The 22,740-nt window shown below is 44.3% G+C and overlaps 1 protein-coding gene across 1 annotated transcript in view; it reads left to right on the forward strand.

The window, feature by feature from the left end:
* LOC126484870 (titin) overlaps window positions 1-22,740 on the forward strand; it is a 471,820-nt gene that overhangs the window by 145,036 nt on the left and 304,044 nt on the right. The window contains exon 2 of the mRNA XM_050108484.1: window positions 12,966-13,098. Within this exon, the coding sequence (XP_049964441.1) occupies window positions 12,966-13,098 (133 nt within the window). The remainder of the gene's footprint in view (window positions 1-12,965; window positions 13,099-22,740) is intronic.

The following is a 22,740-nucleotide window of genomic DNA, read 5'->3' on the forward strand; positions in this document are numbered from 1 at the left end:
TCACACGGCCTGACACCCAGGAGTGATGGTCTGGCGTGTCATTTCTTTTCATAGCAGAACCCCTTTGGTTGTCATCCAAGGCATCTCTACAGTACAGATGTACGTCGACGATATTCTACTCTTCGTTTTGTTGCATATCATGTCAAGCCATCCTGCGGTTACATTTCAGCAAGATAATACCTGTTGGCCCACATCGAGAGTTTCCACTGCTCGTTTTCCTGCTTGTCAGACCCCATGTTGGCCTGCAAGTTCGCCGGATCTCTTCCCAGTTGAGAATGTTTGGAGCGCTACGGAACGAGTTCTCCAACCAGTTCGCGACTTTGACAATATAAACGCGTCAGCTGGATAGAATCCTGCGCGATATCGCTCAGGCGCACAGCTAACAAGTCAATCAGTCAATGCCAAGGCGAATAAGTGCTTGCATAACAGCCAGATATTGACCAACGCGTTATTTAGTTGCTCAGTTTGTAAAGCTCTGCCAGCCGCGGTGGCCGAGCCTAGGCGCTTTAGTCCGGAACCGCGCGACTGCCACTGTCGCAGGTTCGAATCTTGTCTCGGGCATGGATGTGTGTGACGTCCTTATGTTAGTTAGGTTTAAGTAGTTCTAAGTTCTAGGGGACTGATGACCTCAGATGTTAAGTCTCATAGTGCTCAGAGCCGTGTGAAGCATTTGTAAAGCTCTTTCACTTGAATAAATCATCTAATTTTTCTAAAATCGTAATCATTTGTTTGTTTACACATGTATATCACATCACCGACTTCATTCAATTCGGCTAATTCCTTCATTGCACGCGTTTTTTTTCCCTTAGAGTGAATTTTATTAATAAACTCGATGTTTATTGAAGGCATGGGAGTTGTCAGACTGTGGAGTCCCAAGACTTTACACCGACCTAATTAAGGTGATGCGCTCTCGCGAACCTATCGTGCGGCAACCAGAAAGGCTTATAATACGGTTACCGTGACTCACTCTTGGGCAGTTGACAATTTGCTTATATGAAACAGTTCGTACTGGACAGGTGTTCAACGCTTAAGCAACGCTTAAATACACCGAATAGTTAAAATTGTAGTTTCCAGGAGCCGCAAATGTGAGGTATTAATTGAACTTTGACATATATGTAGTATGAGAAACTGAGACAACTATGATGAACAGCATAACTCCAGACTAACTAATGCGCACAACGTTGAACAATAAAACCAGGAAGAGGTCCCAAAAATACATATGCTAAATGTGTGTGTATTTTTTAACTGGTGCAGTAATTAGTGTAAAGCTACAGTATGTTGTGCACGAAATAGGGCCGTTTTACTTTGCAGTAGTGGTCGGAGCGGGGGAGGAGGGAGCGAGAGGACGAGGTCGTATAATATGTGACATAATGCAAGACTTCTACAATACTTCTAAAATTTACGAATTGCGAGAAAATGTTGAAACATTTTGGTTGCGACAGAGGAGGAGAGACCCATAGTCTACCAGTGTCTTTCATGTAGGATACTAAATTGACTTATTTCCCCTAACTCGGTTTTTCCTATAATATAAATGGGCTATGCGCGCCATATTGGACTGTTTCTTCAATTTTCTCCGAATTTTGCGAGAAGTGAAAAGCGGCATTACTGAAGCAACGCAGGAAGTCATGTCATTAGCTGTGAGAAACTATACTTTGGCCTGAATAAAATCTAGAGAAATGTTGTATCACTAGAAGGGGTTATTTTTGCAGTCAAGATCACTTTGTAAAGAGGATAAAAGTCTTCAGAATTGGAGGATGTAAATGGCATTTTAGAATTAATGAACCTGCTCGCATAGGGTAACGCATAGCATGCCGTCTTGTGGGGCGGAAGTGAGACTTGGATCGAATCCGCGCGGCGGATTAACTACTGTGGATTGGTACAGTGGCCAGCCAGAATGTGGTTTTCGGGTGGTTTCTCATGCACGTTTAGGTAAATGCCGGGCTGGTCTCGAAATTCCGCCTTAGAGAATACGATATGCAAACAGTTAAAATGCGATAATTCACAGAACAAAGTTTACACGATTCACAGACAGTGGCGTACATCCTCCTTTAGGTTACCTTTATGACCGTGTCGTCATGAAGGGCATCCGGCTAGAGAGTTAAATAATAAAATAAAATTTTCTCAATTATTGAATATCTGGTCCCATACTAGACAAGATAAACGCTGGGGAAAAGAAAGAAAGACAAACGTCTTAGAATTAAAGGCTCACAGAACTCACAAATATGTCTAGGTGGAATTAAATATATTTCAATTTACCGACTTATAACAAATAAAATCGGAGAAGGTAATACGTAAACCTTGTAAGGGTACAAACACGTTGGGTAATATTTCAGGGGTTTTGTGAAACTTATATCCTTAGCAGTTAGTATAACTGAGTAATCATTCAGCTAAGTTTAAGCTGCATTATAATCGTTAGTTAGGGTACTAAGACGATTCAGGGGTTTGTGGAGTTGGGCTTTGATGCTTGAAGGCTCCTGGAGCGTCGTGCGACAGCGAAAGATACCCTTTCGATGAGTTTTAATCATCGCAAGTAGTCGCTCAGAGTCTGCAGCGCCATGTTTCGCACGGTGGAGCTCCTCCCTGGCGAAATTCCCCGACTTTTGTCGTCACAGATCTAAGAATGTAGAACGAAGGAAAGAGAAGAACTTGATGTCAGAAATCTGTGAGTCGAGATGCTCTTGTGAAACGGCTAAGTTGTAATCTGAGTTATAGCCTGGACACTAAACCAGACTTTGTCCAAAGTACGTTGCCTGATCTTCACAGTAAAAGAAGCCTTACGAGATGAACAGTTGGAAGAAGTGGAGGTTCCGTCTGGCATAAGATAAAAATATTCTTCAAGACTGCGGAAATGCTCACAATCTGTTACTGAGGAATGTGATGGAAATTAAATCTTCAATCGGTACCGCGTTTATTATAACATTAGTTTTAATAAAAACAATTTTTTGAACTCTTACATAATTTTATTCTTCTGTACGATCTAAGGACTGATTTGGAAAGATACTCAAACTAAAAGAAGAAAATCTGAAGTTTTCAAACATGGTTGTTAACCAACTACATACATATGAAATAAAGGAGACAAACCGAGTTTCTTTCACCAACCACGAATGGAAGCCCAAATGGATGCGTTATGAACCATTGCGGGAATTCCAAATTCACTAGGTAGCCAAGAAGACTTAGACGTGTAAAAGAGATCTTGGAATAAGAAAAATATCCTGGTTTAGCCACCGTCGGAAAATGGTTGAAGACAGCGGCGCATATCTTGCCAAGGTTCAAATACATTATGATCCCGTTGGACAACCGAAGTCAGGAATCGATAAGTAAATGCATGAAGCTGAAGCATTGTCTCGATACGAAGATACTCCATCAAAGCAGCCCTACTTTCGTCACTCTTCGGACTGAGTGCTTTGATAACATGGCATCCTTTAATGCCGACAAGACAAAGAGCGTCCTAAACACTATGGTATTAACGACATAACACTTACCTGCTCGTAAACTCTCCTGTAATTATTCACCATAGCCGTCCGTGTGGTTCGAGGCGCTTCGGTCCGGAACCGCGCTGCTGCTACGGTCGCAGGTTCGAATCCTGCCTCGGGCATAGATGTGTGTGATGTCCTTAGATTTAAGTAGTTCTAAGCCTAGGGGACTGATGACCTCAGATGTTAAGTCCCATAGTGCTTAGAGCCATTTTTTTATTCACCATACACAACCGTTTATTGTTTGTGCGAGCATTCGCAATGCATTCCTTAGAATGGAATCTCCATTTTTTAATCCCTCCCCCCTCCCCGCACCCATGCCCCCTCATCCATGAATCATGGACCTTGGACCTTGCCGTCGGTGGGGAGGCTTGCGTGCCTCGGCGATACAGGTAGCCGTACCGTAGGTGCAACCACAATGGAGAGGTACTTGTTGAGAGGCGAGGCAAACGTGGGGATCCCGAAGAGTGGCAGCAGCCCTTTCAGTTTTGCAGGAGCAACAGTCTGGTCTTATAACATCAGCCAAAATGGCCTTGCTGTGCTGGTACTGCGAACGGCTGAGAGCAAGAAGAAACCATAGCCGTAACTTTTCCCGAAAGCATGTAACTCTCCTGTATGGTTAACCGATGATGGCGTCCTTTTGGATAATATACTTTGGATGTAAAACAGTTCCCCATTCCGAACTTCGGGCGGGGACTTCTCAGGAGGATGTCATCATCATGAGAAACAAATGTGGCGCTCTACGGATTGGAGCGTCGAATGTTGGATCCCTTAACCGGGCAAGTAAATTGGAAAATTTAACAATGGAAATGGATCGGTTGGAGTTAGATACAGTGAAAAGTAGTGAAGTTCGGTGGCAGCAGGAACAGCACCTCTGGTCAGGTGTATGATGGGTTAATACAAAGTCAAATAGAGGTAATGGAGGAGTGGGTTTTAAAAGTGAATAAGAAAATAGGAATGCAGATAAGCTACTATGTACAACATAGTGAACGTATAACCGTATCCGAGATAAACACGAAGCCCACACCTACCACAGTAGCACAAGTTTATATTTCAACTAGCGCCGCAGTTGATGAAGAGATTGAAGAAACGCATGATGAGATATAAGAAATTATGCATATAGTTAAGTGGACGAAAATTTAATTGTGTAGAGCACTGGTGTTAGCGAGTAGGAAAAGGAAGAGGAGCAAACAGTGTAGATGAATATGGACTGTGGGAAACGAATGAAAGAGGAAGCCGCCTGGTTGAATTTTGCACAGAGCATAATTTAATCATCGCTGACACTTCGTTTAAGAATCATACGTGGAAGAGACCTATGGAAACCATAAGATTTCAGACTGATTATATATTGGTAAGACAGAGCTTTTAGAGCCAGCTTTTAAACTGTAAGACATTTCCAGAGGCAGATGTGGACACAATTTATTGTTTATGAAATATTGATTAAAGCTGAAGAAATTACAAAATGGTAGGAAACTAAGGAGATGGGATCCACATAAGTTGAAAGAACCAGAGGTTATTGAGAGTTTCAGAGGGAGCATTAGGCAACAGTTGACTAGCACAGAGCAAAGGAATACTATAGAAGCCGAATGGGAAGTTTTGAGAGATGAAATAGTGAAGGCAGTAGAGGATCAAATAGGTAAAAAGACAAGGCCTAATATAAAGACTTGGATAACACAGGAGATATTGAATTTAACTGATGAAAAGAGAAAATATATAAAATGCAGCAAATGGAGCAGACGAAAGGGAACCCAAACGTCTAAAAATGAGATTGACAGGAAGTGCAAAATGGTTAAGCAGGCTAGAGGACAAATGTGAGGATTTACGTGTATATTTCACTATGGGAAGTTAAATACCGCCTACAGGAAAATTAATGAGAGCCGTGGAGAAAAGAGAAGCATCTGTATGATTAAAAAGAGCTGAGAATGAAGACCTGTCTTAAGAAAAGAAGAGAAACCTCCAAGGTGGGATGAGTATGTAGAGGGTCTATGCAAGGGAGATGAATTTCAAGGTAATATTACAGAAACAGAAGAGGGCATAGATGAAGATGAGTCGAGGAATGACACTGGGAGAAGAGCAGCGACTGAACTAAGTCGAAACAAGCCACCGGCAGTACACGACATGCTGTCAGAACTACTGATAGCCTTGGGAGAGCCAGCTGTGACTAAACTCTTTCATCTGGTGTGGGAGATGTATGAGACAGGCGATAGAACCTCAGATTTCAAGTGATCTTACGACTTGTCTTAGAAGATAAGGAATTGCAAAGCTACGTATATATCACATATAGATTTAAGACAAAGCTTTAGACAATGTTGACTGGAATTCACGCTTTGAAAGTCTGAAGGTAGTGTCCGTAAAATAAAGGGAGCGAAAGGCTCTTCACAACTTGTAGAGTACCCAGACGACATTTATAAGAGTCAAGTTGCATGAAAGGGAAGAAGTGGGTGAGAAGGGAGTGAGACAGAGTTGTAGACTGTTCCCGGTGTTATCAGATCTGTACATTGAGCCTGAAGCAAAGGAAACCAAAGAAACGTTTGGAGTAGGAATTAAAGTTCACAGGGAAGGAATCAAAACTTTGAAGTTTGCCGATGACATTGTAATTCTGTCAGGAGCAGCAAAGGACTTGGAAGAGTAGTTTAACAGAATGGAAAATGTCTTGAAAGGAGGATATAAGGTGAACATCAACAAAAGCAAAACAAGGATAATGGAAAGTACTCGAATTAAATCAGGCGATGCTGAGGGAATTAGGTTAGGAGAAGAGAGGCTGAAAGTAGTAAATGAGTTTTGCTTTTTTGTCAGCAAAATAAATAATGATGGCCGCAGCAGAAAATGTAATGTCAAGAAAAGAGTTTCTGAAGAAATAATATAATTAACAATGAATACAGACTTAAGTGTTAGGAAGCCTTTTCTGAAGGTATTTGTCTGGATTGTAGCCTTGTATGGAAGTAAAAGATGGAGATAAACACTTTAGACAAGAAGTGAATAAAAGCTTTTGAAATGTGGTGCTACACAAGAATGCTGAAGATTAGACGCGTAGATCACGTAATAAACGAGAAGGTACTGAAGGAAACTCGTCGTGCCGCTCTCCCAATGCATTCAGAGAACCTATACACGAAGTGCACATCGGCCAGTTGTTCATTGGGAAACCTATGCACGCAACTGTGTATCACTGTTTACGTACAGCTAACACAGTCAGAAAAACAAACCCAAGTCAGAACCGAGCAGTGCTGAATGCAAGCTTGAAGACGAATAGTGAAATGGGTACTACTGTTGCCTACAGCAGGCATCGTGAGCGAATGGAAACAAGGCAAGTCGACATTTGCGCTGTGGTGCACAGTTATCAGTGCAATACAGACGCAAATCTAATTGGGACAAAAAACCGAACAAAATATAATAACTCTGTAACGGACCGCCGGAATTATGGGTCCTGCATACCAAAATACTCAGAAGATATGCCTTACAACATCTGAAAGTTTGTTAGTGAAGCTATGATTCCCTTGGAGGACGACTGATGTTAATATACCTCTTAATATTTCTCCCCGTTAAGAATGACATGCTGGGTTGTGTTTGCAGGAAACCTTTCAATCCATTCTCAAAGGTGGACCGATATTTCATACGTCTGTAGGGAGTAACTGCGGTGAGATCTTCCTTATGAAACTATTTCGGATAACGGACTTTATTAGTTTGGCCTTCTCTCTGTCATCCTCCATTTCGGTGCCAATATGATCACTGAATGCTTAAAACATGGCTTTGATCCATTTACTGACTTAATGTAAGGCCAAACCTTCTTAGGATTTTCTATCATGTTGGTAGATAGAATTTTACTTTGAAATTCGTTAATAAATTTAAGCTGGCTATCGTCACGCTCATTTTTGCTTCGTAGACTTTTTGTTTGTCACATAGCTTTGGCTACATTCAAATCTGTGCTGAGGCTGTCTTTCCTTTCCAAGAAACTTTCTACACGGCACAGTCACATTAATGTGACCACCGCCTATGTTCGAAGTCAACTTGCAATAATCACTCACAGACGGCAGAGGTCAGCACTAACAGTGGAGGTTATACAAAGCGTGTTGGAGGGACGCGAAAAACAGTGCAGTGATTGTCGTAACGCGTAAACGGAGCGATTTATCTGACGTCCAAACGGGCACGATCATGACTTTTGGGCCAAGGGTGGAAGCATTTCCGAAAAGGCTAAGTTTGTGAACTGTTCGCGTGCCCCCGTGGTTCAAACACACAATGCATGGTAAAATGGTGCTATCCAAAACCGGCTCCGAGGCAGTTGTGGGCTACCACGGCTCGTAGATCACAGGGATGAAAGAATGCTGCGGAGATGTGTACGGGCGAATAGTCGTGCACCTGTTGGGCATCTGACCACTCAGATGAACCAAGGGGCTACCAACAGTGTCTCCTCAACGACCGTTCAGCGAACGTTGCTGCGTATGGGCCTGCGCAGATGGCGCCTGGTTCATGCACCCATGCTGATTGCTGTTTATTGGCGACGAACGCTGGAATTTGCTTGCCATTACCACAACTGCACGTCCACTGAGTGGCAACAGGTGGCCTTTTCGTATAAATCACGTTTTATGCTCCATCGGTGAGAAACGTCTAAAAGCAAACACCCTGCAATAACCGTCAGAAGCACTCAGGTCGGAGGAGGGAGCGTTATTGTCTGGGGAATGTCCTTTTGGCAATCCCTGGGTGATCTCGTCATTCTGGAAGACACCGTGGGTCGACACAAGTATGCGTCTATCGTTGGGGACCATATCCACCACTACATGCAGTTTACTTTTCTTCGGCACGATGGCATCTACCAGCAGGACAATGCAAAGTGTCACACGTGCATGGTTCGGAGAGCACCAGGATGGGTTTACAATTCCCGGGTTTAAATCTAATCGAGAATCTTTATGACTACTTCGATTGGGCTGTTTGCGCCATGGATTCTCAAACTACAGTTGGTCACGGCACTGAAGTCGGCATGGTTCCACATTCCTGTTGGTACCTACAGTACCAAATCCTAACCGACACGCTTCCTGTACATCTCACAGCGGTCTGCACTGCAAAAGTTGGTTATTCAGGCTTTTGACACGTGGTTACATTAATGTGAGTGGGCAGTGTAACTGGGTTGTAGAGCAGAACATGGCCTCTCGATCTTTCATAACTTTACTCGGCACTTATGCGTTGTATAAGGGGCGATGAAAAAGCTTTCCGTTGAATGCATAGCTGCAGCATACGAGGGGCGCTAGGAAAGTCTTTGCAAAAATAAAAACTACTTACACGTTTGGGGTAAGCCTTTTTTATTTTTCGACATGGTGTCCTTTTAGACTTATACATTTCATCCAACGCTGTTCCAATTTGTTGATCCCTTCCAAATAATAAGAATTGTCCAAGTCTGCAAAATAGCTATTAGTTGCTGCAATCACCTCCTCGTTTGAGTAAAATCTTTGTCCCACCAGCCATTTCTTCAAATTGGGGAACAATTAGTAGTCCGAGTAAGCCAAGTCTGGAGAACAGGGGGGATGTGAAACGAGTTGGAATCCTATTTCCATTAATTTTGCGACCACAACTGCTGAGGTGTGCGCTGGTGCATTATCGTGATGAAAAAGGACTTTGCGGTCCAATCGCTGGCGTTTCTCTTGCAGCTCGGTTTTCAAACGGTCCAATAACGATGAAGAATATGCATCTGTAATAGTTTTATCCTTTTCCAGATAGTCGATGAGGATTATCCCTTGTGAATCCCAAAACACAGTCGCCATAATCTTCGCCTTTTTGGTGCAGATTCTCCATTGGTAACTCATTGTTTAGATTGTTGTTTGATCTCTGGCGTATAGTAATGTATCCATGTTTCATCAAAAATGGTTCAAATGGCTCTGAGCACTATGGGACTTAACATCTGTGGTAATCAGTCCCCTAGAACTTAGAACTACTTAAACCTAACTAACCTAAGGACATCACACACATCCATGCCCGAGGCAGGATTCGAACCTGCGACCGTAGCAGTCGCGCGGTTCCGGACTGAGCGCCTAGAACCGCCAGACCACCGCGGCCGGCCATGTTTCATCCACAGAGACGAAATGACGCTTTAAGTCCTACGGATTCTTCCTGAACAGCTGCAAACCATCCTTGCAACTCTTCACACGATTCCGTTTTTGGTCAAGCGTGAGCAATCGCGGAACCCATCTTGCAGATAGCTTTCTCATGTCCAAGTGTTTATGCAAAATATTATGTACCCATTTATTCGAGATGCCCACAGGACCAGGAATGTCACACACCTTAACTCTTCTGTCACCCATCGCCATATCATGGATTTTATCAATGATTTCTGGACTTGTAACCTCCACAGGGTGTCCAGAACGTTCAACGTCGCTTGTGCCCATATGGCCACTCCGAAAATTTTGAAACCACTGATAAACTGTTCTAATCGGAGGTGCAGAGACACCGTAATGTTTATCAAGCTTCTCTTTAGTCTCCTGAGGCGTTTTGCCTTTCATAAAGTAATGTTTAACCACCACACTAAATTCTTCTTCATCCATTTTTTGACAGTCACTCGACTTCCTTTATTCACACGAATGCCAAACACAAATAAATAGACGAATATGGCTGAAACTTGGTCTGCCTTCTTTCCAAAGATGGCACTAACTAAACATGACCTCAATACGCGCCGGTCGTGCCATCTCTCGGACTTTGCACAGACTTTTCAAGCGCCCTCCCGTACATGCAACCCATCGCGAATCTGTTGTGGATGTACAAGCACGGACATGTAGGCAAGGGGTTAGGGTGGCCTTCGAATGGAAGTTCTAAATTCTAGGGGACTGATGACCTCAGATGTTAAGTCCCATAGTGTTCAGAGCCATTTGAACCATTTAAAACTACTTAAACCTAACTAACCTAAGGACATCACACGCATCCATGCCCGAGGCAGGATTTGAACCTGTGGCCGTAGCGGTCGCGCGGTTCCGGACTGAAGCGTCTAGAACTGCTCGGCCAAACCGACCGGCAATGGTGTATCACTCGCAGCCATAAAACGTAGTGCAAGTACAGTGGTTTTAAAAAGATCCTGACCCATAGAGGCCGGAGACGAGTTTCACGTAGTTTCGGTACCAGTCAGTTTCAAACACAATAGCAATTGCTTCTACCTGTGAATACAGGTCCATTTCTATCTGTTTCCAAGGGATTTTTTGCGAAAGAAAGTTTAGAAATTTAGACGAGTACCTGAAAAAGGCTGTTACATCGGCTCGTAGAGCTCAAAGGGACTCGAGAGCATCTGAATGGAGACGCTTAGCATGGTCCGACGCATCACAATGCTACATCTTTTCAACACATGCAACGCGTGGGACGCAGCGACGGGCCAACGGGGCGTTTAAACTGAATCCGCCTAACAGATTAACGACGAGGCCTGGTGTGCCTTCTGGCCTTGATGTGGTTTTTAGGCGGTTTCCCACATCTGAGTAGGTGAATACCAGGCTGGTACCCATGTTCCGCGTCTATACCAAATTTCAAGTGGGATAGCACTAGACACAGGCAGGTGGGGCACACAAATTGAGTCGCAAGTCGGGGTAGGAGAGAGGAAGGAGATGGCGACAGCAAGGGCATTTGGCTGCCCTCTGCTACTAACACTGCCAAGTCCACATTAACATACCGACCCTGTAAGACACGGGATAAGGCCACGAAAAGGGGAAAGAGGGATTCTGTCTCGTAAGATAGCAACAACCGTGTTCAGAGGGCTACACGTTTTCTGGTTTGACGAATAGTCAGGCGCCCTATCGCCCCTTGAATGGCCCGTGAAATCACCCTCTCTTAAACCTGTAAAAATACCTGGGAGTATTTCAAACAGCGGATTAAATGCAACAGCCAAGATCATCTCATTTTGATAGCTCTACGGGACCTAGTTACGAGTGAGTGATTTCAGCTGGATACGGCGTACATGAAGAAAGTTGTGGGCTTTCTTCCTCGCCGTATAGGGGCCATCATCAGGACTAGAGACATGGTCTTAGTGTGATGTCTCCTGGGGGATGACCAATTTTTTTTGTCTGGTGTGCTTCCTTTGTAACAAAAATTTGAACTTTGAGGTACATCTACATTTATACTCCGCAAGCCACCCAACGGTGTGTGGCGGAGGGCACTTTAATACCACTGTCATTACCTCCCTTTCCTCTTCCAGTCGCGTATGGTTCGCGGGAAGAACGACTGCCGGAAAGCCTCCGTGTGCGCTCGAATCTCTCTAATTTTACATTCGTGGTCTCCTCGGGAGGTACAAGTAGAGCGAAGCAATATATTCGATACCTCATCCAGAAACGCACCCTCTCGAAACCTGGACAGCAAGCTACACCGCGATGGAGAGCGCCTCTCTTGCAGAGTCTGCCACTTGAGTTTGTTAAACATCTCCGTAACGCTATCACGGTTACCAAATAACCCTGTGACGAAACGCGCCGCTCTTCTTTGGATCTTCTCTATCTCCACTGTCAACCCGACCTGGTCCGGATCCCACACTGATGAGCAATACTCAAGTATAGGTCGAACGAGTGTTTTGTAAGCCTCCTCCTTCGTTAATGGGCTACATTTTTTAAGGACTCTCCCAATGAATCTCAACCTGGCACCCGCCTTACCAACAATTAATTTTAAGTGATCATTCCACTTCAAATCGTTCCGTACGCATACTCCCAGATATTTTAAAGAAGTAATTGCTACCAGTGTTTGTTCCGCTATCATATAATCATACAATAAAGGATCCTTCTTTCTATGTATTCGCAATAGATTACATTTGTCTATGTTAAGGGCCAGTTGCCACACTCTGCCCCAAGTGCCTATTCGCTGCAGATCTTCCTGCATTTCGCTGCAATTTTCTAATGCTGCAACTTCTCTGCATACTACAGCATCATTCGCGAAAAGCCGCATGGAACTTCCGACACTATCTACTAGGCAATTTATATATATTGTGAAAAGCAATGGTCCCATAACACTCCCCTGTGGTACACCAGAGGTTACTTCAACGTCTGTAGACGTCTCTCCATCGTACCTGCCAGCATCGCAGACACATGAGGCTCCTGAAATTTGCGTCTGAATGGGAAATTGCGCCACAAACTGACAGGCTTCCTGCTGTCGATCTACAGTCCTTCTAAGCCCTTGTTCATCATGACATAATGGCATCTACTTGGGACGGCTGCTGCGACGGCAGTCACGGCTGGAGTGCGATTGCGAAAGTTTGAGAGCGCGCGCCGCCGGCTGACTTGAATACGGCAGCAGCGGCGGCGGCGGCGGCGGCGGCGGCGCAGCGTGCGTGCGGCGGGTGAATATCGAACGGCGTGGCGCGGCGGTGCGCGGCGCGGCGCAGCATTGGCGGCGCGCCTCTTCGCCTTTCAGAGAGATCGCACAGACGCCCTGAGTGCAGCGCAGCAGATGACAGCAGAGACGACGCGCGCCCGGCGCCCGACGCCGGCGTCCGATAAGCGAGCAGCCAGTCTGGTGGCGAGAGTGCGAGCGTTCTCATGTGTTCCACAGCGGGCGGGCAGCCGCGGCCCAAGATCCCTCCGCAGACGTACCTGTTCGAGGAGGTGCGGCGCCAGCGGCTGCGCGGCGGCTACCCGTGGACACACGTCGATGGACCGCCGTTCGACCCGCTCGCTGAGCCCAGGTCAGTGCTGCTGCCTTCCAGTGAGTCCTTTGGGCCCTCCGAGACCAGATACCGGGCCAAGCAGAAAAAAATCACAGCCTAACAGTGTTAAGTTGTACTTGTAGTTAAAAAACGCTTTTGTTTATCAACGTCCCATTTGAGACCTGTGGTCTTTGACTAGCGTTTCTTCTTGGAATAGATTACAATCCCATATTTACTTTCCAGAACGACTTCATTTGACCAAAAACAAATTTCAGGCACAAATTTTTATGCTGTACATAAGTACAAGTAGAAGCCAAAAGGTGCCAAATCTGAAGACTAGGTGGTGCAGGGTGACTCAAGAGTCTGTTAACATTCGAAAATGCACTAATTCACGGAGTAGTGCAGGTAGAGAGGTAAAAATTGGCAACCATGCCTGAAATGACATAGGATTTTATTGAAACCAGAAACGAGTGCAAAAACTGCCCAGCAGTTGGCGTTGGACAGCAACACCTCAGTGCTTCCGCTTGAGAATCGCGTATCAAATGAGGTGTAGTGAGAGACTGACTCAGATGTTCTCTAGCCTGGCTGATAAGCACGTGCTGGAAGGTACGACTTTTACGCAGAACGGTGCTCCACTTCATGTTGCTACGCGTGTGAAAGATCTCTTGCGCACGTAGTTTTGTGAGAATCGCGTGCTGACCCACCACATTCGACATGCTTGGCCTCCATGGTACCCAGACCTCAATCTATGTGATTATTGGTTGTGGGGCTACCTGAAGTCGCATTACTGCCGCCATCGTTTGACCTTATAAGGGATACTAAAAGGCAAAATCCGATGGCACTTCCTCACCAGACCTACTGATAAGCTGTGCAGTGCTGTTCACAGCATTGTCCCGCGACTACGACTACTGTTGTTGAATAACGGCCGACAAGTTGATCATTTGCTATAAAGAACATCATTTGCGCTAAAAATCAATAGTTATGCTAATTATTGCTTTTGTATCATATTAAGCGGCATCTATTGGTTATTTTGGGCAATTTATTTTTGTTTCGGTAGGACCTCATGTCATTTAGAGCATATATGTGAATTTTTACCTCTCTAACTACGTTGTTCCATGAAGTATTGAACTTTCAAATGTTAAGGCACTTTTGGATCACCCTGTATATTGCAGCAATTCAAATTTCAAATCAGCCCGTTAACCATCGCCAAAGTAGCTCTTGGACGTGAGTATTGTCCTGATGAAACAGGATTTATTTTTAATGTTCCATACCTCGACCGGTAAAAACGGAACCTTCATAGGATCACTTTGTTGTCTATCTGTCTGTGTGTCAGTCTGTCCGTCTAACACCCCTTTTTTCAGCACACAGGTATCAAGGCGAAATTTGTCACATGCTAGTGTCTACGTTCCCTTGTAGATGCGAAAAATTTCAGCTTCTACGTCAATGCAGTCAAAAGATGGCCATTTATGTCACATATTTCGGAACTCGTAAACTCACTCATCAGAACCTATAGATGAATTAGCTATTCACGCGGCAAGCCTGAAGGTTTAGCGGTAAAGCATATGTCTGCAAACGGAGAGGTCGGGGACCCGAATATCTCTTGGACTACGGTGTGTCCAATGTTCGTTTTAACCTGGTCAAACGTCCGAACATACGATGGACAAAGGATAGGAGACGTGGAAGGGAGAACCCAGGCTGAGCACATCATTTTTCCTTAAGAAATTACAAATTTATTTCAAAATAAAACCACAATCTTCTCTTGCATCTGACATATAATAATGAACAGCAAGTTTTCCTTACATAAGCAGTCTTTAAGACAAGACAAATATCATTTTAAACGACTAGCTTCACTGACACAAGCAAATTTAAAGCGGAGAAATAATAACTGAAATAACTACCGATTATCACAATAGGTAGTTCGAAGCCACCCATACCCCCCGCAGAGACCACTCTTAGAACTAAGCATACAGCAAGTTTAGGTAATCCAAAAATTTAAACGACCGTAAGGCCCTTAAATAAAACCCACACGAGTATAACAGTGGAATTAAGTAAAGGTTCCTCATTTAAATTGCACAACAACCAAGCACAAGAATCAATCCTCCAAGAAAGAGGGTAAATTTACATCTTTAAGTCTGGTAACCTTCCAGTGAATTATAAGAAGTATGCAACCAAGTCAGGCCAGCTGACTACCAAGGGCAATGAATTACACACGAAATTTAAACGTTCAAAAACTTAAGTACATAAATGTTCGTAAACGCAAGTACAGCAAGTAGATTTTAAGGTTTGTTACGTTAGGTCACAAGGTAGGGCAAGCTGAACATGGCAGTAACTTAAAACCACCGATCAAATGGAATATCGGGAAAACTTAATTGATTTGCCAGCTGCAGCGGGAAACACAACTCCAGCGAGAGCTAACGCCACAGCAGACGCATCGCCGTCCCAGTACATGCACAGGCCGAAATACAGAAGTACGTACACGATGGCAAGCGCCGCGTCATTACAGTATCATAGCTCGCAAGTCAGGACTGTCAACAAGTAGCATACACATCACAAAGCTCCGGCAATAACGTCTTCAGGTCTTTGAAGATTTAATAAATGTAACGTTCGCTAAGCAATTAAATAACTTTAGTTAAGTGAATAAGGCTTAAACCTTTTAATTATAAGCAGAAATTTCAATTACTGTACTAAAACAGCTAATGTAAAAGGATAACCAATAGACATCGAATAGGATTTACCAGTAGACATCGAATGCCCTTTTGAAACTACAGAATAATAGATATAAGCTTAAGCTCCTGTCTCGGACTTCAGGTTTAACGTTTACAGATAAGACTGAGGTTTCAGACACTCAAGACTTAAACCCATCTAAAACAATTTCAAAAGAACATTAGTTTAAAACTTCAAAAGCTGACTCAACATTGCTCAAAACTTGCAACAGATAAGGAATGACTTAAAGCTAAAGAACAACAAATGGAAACAGCAGTGTACATTAAGTAACGCCGGCAGAATCGTGGAAGAAAAAAAAAAAAAAAAAAGGCCTCTGAGCACTATGCGACTTAACTTCTTAGGTCATCAGTCGCCTAGAACTTAGAACTAATTAAACCTAACTAACCTAAGGACATCACACACATCCATGTCCGAGGCAGGATTCGAACCTGCGACCGGAGCGGTCACGCGGTTCCAGACTAAAGCGCCTAGAACCACACGGCCACACCGGCCGGCTAGCGTAGAAGAACAGTTCAAAGACAAATTTACCACTTCAGTCAGTGGTCCAACTAAGTAAACGTTCATGTAACCCAAGACTGACTCGGAGATTCTAACATACCACCTGCCGTACAACACTTCTTATACACACATAGCAAATCAGCAAAGTTACACTCGCGGCTTCAAATAGGTTACAGTAATTGCAAGAAAGCCTCATTTTTGCAAAGAAAATTCCGCACTGGCTGTATCAATGATTTTTATTAAATCTGCGACCGGTTTCGCACCACTTATCGGTGCATCGTCAGGCAATCTGTACAAAAAATAATATAATAAGAGCTCATTTAAACAATTCGAACCCCCCAATTCTGAGGTATAAATTGAACTTTTAAACAACCAGTTTTTTGAATGAGGTAAGAAAGTACCCACAAAATAGTTCAAATGGCTCTGAGCACTATGGGACTTAACTTCTAGGGTCATCAGTCCCCTAGAACTTAGAACTACTTAAACCTAACTAACCTAAGGACGTCACACACATCCGTGCCTGAGACAGGATTCGAACCTGCGACCGTAGCGGTCGCGCGGTTTCAGACTGTAGCGTCTAGGACCGCTCGGCCACTCCGGCCGGCAAAGTACTCACATACGCTATTTATAACATGGTAACGTTGAACATTGACCTGTAGACATTCCCCACCATTCTCGTCCAATATACCGTCATCTGGTGAAAGCGGTAATTAAAATTTAAAAATCATTTTTAAAATGTTTTTTTAAATGATGGCAGCGGCAATGACCTAGAAAATAAAAATAAAATACGTTGCTGGTAAAACTCCCGTGAACACGAACGACTAAGAGCGCAAACATTAGCATCAATAAACAGCGGAATTAGGGTCACGTAAACATGTCAGAACTTACCGTGCAAGCTCAGAGGAGCCGCGCGGCAGTGGACACGGCCTGACTGACTGACCGAAACCCGGAAAGCGCTCACGCAGGCCGGATGACGTGTACAAGGTGTGTAGAGTGGGGGGTGCTGAACATTTGATAAACTATTACTTACTTATATTCCTTATGTTTATTTAAAAAAACTGGTTGTTTAAAAGTTCAGTTTATACCTCAGAACTGGGGGATCGAATAGTTTATATGAGCTCTTATTATATTATTTTTTGTACAGATTGCCTTAGGATGCACCGATAAGTGGTGTGAAGCCGGTCGCAGATCTAATAAAAATCATTGATACAGCCACTGAATTTTCTTTGGAAAAATGTCGAAATTTGGCTGTGATTGCCCGCCCTACAAAACGACATGTTAAAGCCTCATTTTTCAAACTCCACACGCTTGGTCTACTGAGGGAATAAACACAATACGCATCATTACTTCTTTAGTACTCCACATGCCATCATTGAAGCACTATTCCGGCCGCCAGCATCCAAACTGCACACGGCGAGAACATTCCAGAAGACAAACTGCTGGCGCACTCTCTCTAAAACCCAGAAACCAGACACAGTGGATGCTATCGTGCATACGGCTCCGAATATACCAAGAGCCCCCCAATGGCCACCACGTCAACACCCTGCCCCCTCAGTTCGTACCTGCTGCCGCCTCGTACCCACACCGACTGCCAAACCGCGGCACGGCTCCCGTCTGTTTCTCACACGTAAACAGTGATAAACCGAGCGAATCAGTGCGGCACTCGAGCCTCGTGCCGGGACGCCAGTCAGTCGGAAAATCCAAAGATAGCACAACGCCGCTGCAGCTCACCTTGCCTTCACCTTTCAACGATGTGTGGAATCACCAGAAACAGCACGTGTTTCGGATTCCTAATTAAACTGCAGGCCCCATTTCCCCGGTCAGGGACACGCAAGTCCCCGAAGTGGAGTCCAATAGAAAGACTTGCACCGATCCACTGAGCCACACGAAATTATTATTATCATCTATGTTATGTTATGTTAACCGGGGACCTAGAAACGACGGAGAGTCTCCGTACCCGCTGCAGCCGCAGTGGTCCGCAACCCCACGACGACTACCGCAGTCCACTTCACCCCTCCGCCGCCCCACACCGAACCAAGGGTTATTGTGCGGTTTGGGCCCCGGTACCGCCCCCCCCCCCCCCCCCCCCGCAAGGAACATCCTCACACCAGACGAGTGTAACCCCTATGTTTGCGTGGTAGAGTAATGGTGGTATACGCGTACGTGGAGAACTTGTTTGCGCAGCAATGGGCGACATAGTGTAGCTGAGGCGGAATAAGGGGAACCAGCCCGCATTTGCCGAGGCAGATGGAAAACCGCCTAAAAACCGTCCACAGACTGGTCGGCTCACCGGACCTCGACACAAATCCGCCGGGCGGCTTCGTGCCGGGGACCGGCGCTCCTTCCCGCCCGGAAAACCGTGCGTTAGACCGCACGGCCAACTGGGCGGGCCATTATTATCATCTACTTACATAATTACGTTTGTACGGAACCCTCAGAGCGGGAGTCCTACTCACATTTGTCCAGTCTTTTGTTATAAAATCCAGGCATTCTCTCCTACATTTTTTTTGTATTGGAGCGGAAGACTTGCATAGTATTCATCAGCTCCTATGTTATCCTTTGCAGGCTATCAAGAAGAAGAATTCCTATATGTTCCAAGAAACACTGGCCGTACTTTTCCCAGTAAATACGTTAACCCTCCATTCCGCTCCCATCCTGACCTTTACCTTTCCCTGGACTTGCATTTGGAAGGAACGCGGTTCGAATCCACGTCTGGCCGCCCAGGTTTAGGCTTTCCTTGGTTTCCCTAAATAGCTTAAGTCAAGTGCCACGAAGCTTCCTTCGAAAAGAAAACGGTCGATTTTCTCTCTCATTCTTCCCTAACCTGAGCTTGTGCTCGGCCTCTAATAAGCTCACTGTCTACGGGCTGTTAAATCCTACTCTTCTTTGTTTCCTATCTTTTCCGGCAGTAGACCTGACATCACACTTCTTAGTGCACGGCCATCACATTTCACCAACTATTTTGGTTGCTGGAGTAAACTGAGGAAGCCATGTCTCATCTATGGTAAAAAAAAAAAAAATCGACATTGGCAAAGAAAATCAGATGAAATTTAAAAGAAAGATCGGAACATTGCTTTCTGCATTTGCTTCTCTAACGTGGCGCCCATCTTTCACATTGTTCCTTCATGGCTAAATACTAGCGCAAAATGTAGCAGACTCTTTCTTCTGATATAATTGTGACATCGTACTTTCCATACACCTTTAAGTGCGAACCGATACAGTAATGTGCACTTACTATCTCGATATTTTCACCAGTAATTTCTTTGTTCGGTACGTCCTCTACGTGGCTCATTTTCAACAGAAATTCCGTCCATTTCTGTACTGTTGACAATGAAACTCATAAACCTTCGTCAACTCTGAATGAATTTCTGTCGGCCACAAAACATCCAAAACAAAGAGCTTTATGATGTCCAAACCAAAGATCTTTTGACGTCACTGCACACCCATTTGTGCACGCGAATGAAATATACACAGTGTAACTATTTTGAGAAACCCTATAACGAAAACTGTTCGCTTGAACTAGTTTACATTTGAGTGCGCTATTATTCGGCAACACAAAAGAACTAGTTTCATCGAATCCAACGCCGTCTCTGCCCGAGAATATTTCTACTTGAACAGATACAGAGAGCTCGTTGCTTGCAAAGGAGTCCTTATTTGGTCTCATATTCTATAAATATAAGGCAATAAGATTTACAGCGAAGAGCACCGTGATTAATAAAATTTTTTTCATGACGACCGTGTCATAACTGTTTGCATTCCTAGGTACAGCCCAGTCAAAGGAAACGTGTGCCTGGTAGGACAGCCGTGTTTTCAGAAACTGTTTGAGGCGCAATATGCTCAGGACGGTTGTTATCTAATTTTTAGTATTCGTTCTGTGAAAAGGAGAGTAATACGGTGTGTAAAAGTATGTACGTGGTATTGCTTTAGTGTATGTCGTAGATACACGAATAACTCTTCCTGTTTTAGAAACGTAATAAGGCGCAGTGGTGATATCATCACGGGACCCACGCTTCATTTGATCTGGATGTAATTTGCTGAAAGTATGGTATCTGAGTGAGATCGCGTCCAATATTTTAACAATTGATTCACTGCTTTCGGTGTATGGAACACGGACATACAGTAGAACCCGTCAGTTAGGCTGCCGACGGACCTCCCATTAAATGTCTATTCTGCATGCTTAGAATACTGCTCTATCCTTCCCATAATAACAAAAACGGATTTAAGGCTAATGACGGACCTCTCAGTAGGCCTCTGTTCTAAATGCTTAGAATACTACTCTAACCTTCTCATAATAACTTAAATGGGTTTAAGTGGTACAGAAAACTAATAAGAATGAAAAAAAGTAGATGCTTACGTCTGTCTACCATCGTATCTGAGTGACCAGCGTGTTTAACACATGAGAATTGGATCGATCGCCGGTACAGCGGATAAGTTCTTAAGGGGCTGAAGGAGGACGGGTCTACTCAGCTTGGTGCGAACAGCTAATGACCGTGAAGACGATACGGAGGGTCCTGTCCTGAAAGCGATCGTTATAGTCCTGAAGCACGGTGTCTAGCCATACGCACCTCCAATACAGACTCAGAGGAACTGATCTCCTAAGTCTGATAGCAGTCTAAAACAGCCTTTTTTGCCTCGCACGTTTGACATGGATGAATCTTAAAAGAGTGTCGGATACGTTTTTTTGTCAGCAATAAACCAATAGTTTGAGGACAGACTCCAGAGGTCCTCATAACCTGCATAAAGCGATCTTCGTAGCCATTTTTTCTAACGGCCTACATATTCCATGTTTCGTGTTCCAGACTCATGTCCATTGCTACCCCATGTTTCTCTTGCAGTGTTTTCTCCAGTACAAAGGTCAAAGCTTCTGGATGTCTTAGGAGATGGTCTACCAGACCGTCACTTCTTTAATGTGCTAGAAATGTGCAGTTTCAGATATTTCTTCTGCGATGTTAGGTATTTCCACCAGCCCGAAATGAGATCGAATCGATTTCATAAAAAAAAAAGCAGTCCGTCTTCAGGCCACAAGTTGCCCGTCGGGACCATCCGACCGCCGTGTCATCCTCAGATGAGGATGCGGATAGGAGGGGCGTGTGGTCAGCACACCGCTCTCCCGGTCGTTACAATGGTTTTATAATCGATTTCATAAGAATTTTTATTACGTTTCAGTTCGATCTGTGATGTGTTGGTATCAGTGGACAGAACAGGAATGAAAGCTCATATTCTCTGCAGCAGTGTTACGACTCGACCACTCTCTCTTCGACTCAGGTGCAGACAATGAAATCAACATGACGTACCCATAAACCATATAGCTGTAAATGCCTGGGAGATATTATTAAATGTTTTACCTTGGTGTGAAACGTGGAAGAACTCGAGTGAAATGATTTTCATGTATCCTTGTCTATGGTTCTGACTGGAATTGCTTTGTTTGGTGCCAAAGTCTCCAATAAGTTCTCACTAAAATGAAGCAATACACTGGGAATCCCCACTAACTGAGAAGTAAATTTAACAGGTAGCTCATTGGTTTCCCTACAAACGATCTGACTATTTTTATTCAAGGATTGAAAATTCCTTTTAGCTGCATAGCAAGTAGCAATGATAATTATAACTCTGCATGAGAAGTAGTAGTGTACTGCAAACGGTCCTTGGTTATTGCAAATATAGTTAACTACTTTCTTAAAAAGTACCAATGAGTGTTTGTAAATATTAAGCTGTCAGAAAGTGATAAATAGCTGTTAATCAGTGCGACTGAGGAAGCTGCTGGTGTTCTTCCTATTTTTTTTCGAAGCAGCAGTTTTTCTCCAAACGTTGATAAAACAGAAGAGCTAGGGACTAATAATAGTACAACGTGATTTCTGTCTTTCACTGTAGAGCGGCTTGCCGATTGCATAAGTAGATGTATATACAGGAAGAGCTCTCCATAACACGAACAATGCATGAGCATTAAGCTGAGAAACTTACGTATAGTCTGCTGAAGTTAGGGAGAAGGTTAATACGCTGTCAGCCAGAACCTTATGACCACCTACCTAACAGCCGGTATGTCTATCTTTGACACGAATAACAGCGACGCATTATGGCATGGAAGCTAGAGGCCTTGGTAGGTCGCTGGAGGGAGTTGGCAACACATCTGCACACGCAAGTCACCTACTTGCCGTAAATTCCTGGGAGGGGGCGACGCCACGTTCAATCACATCGCAGTTGTGTTCGATCGGATTCAGATATAGGGAGTTGGGGGAAGGGGGGGGGGGGGGTAGCACATCAATTGGAACTCGCCGGTCTGCTTCTAGAACCACTTCTTCACACTCCTGGCCTTCTGACATGACGCATTATCTTGCTAAAAAATGTCACTGCTGCTGGGAAACGTGATCGTCATGAAGGAGTGTATCTGGTCTGCAATCAGTGGACGATACTCCTTGGTCGTCGTGATACCTCGCACAAGTTCCCCTGGACCTATGAATGCCC

Source organism: Schistocerca serialis, chromosome 1 (genome assembly GCF_023864345.2).
Source record: "Schistocerca serialis cubense isolate TAMUIC-IGC-003099 chromosome 1, iqSchSeri2.2, whole genome shotgun sequence".
NCBI classification, from domain to species: Eukaryota; Metazoa; Arthropoda; class Insecta; order Orthoptera; family Acrididae; genus Schistocerca; species Schistocerca serialis.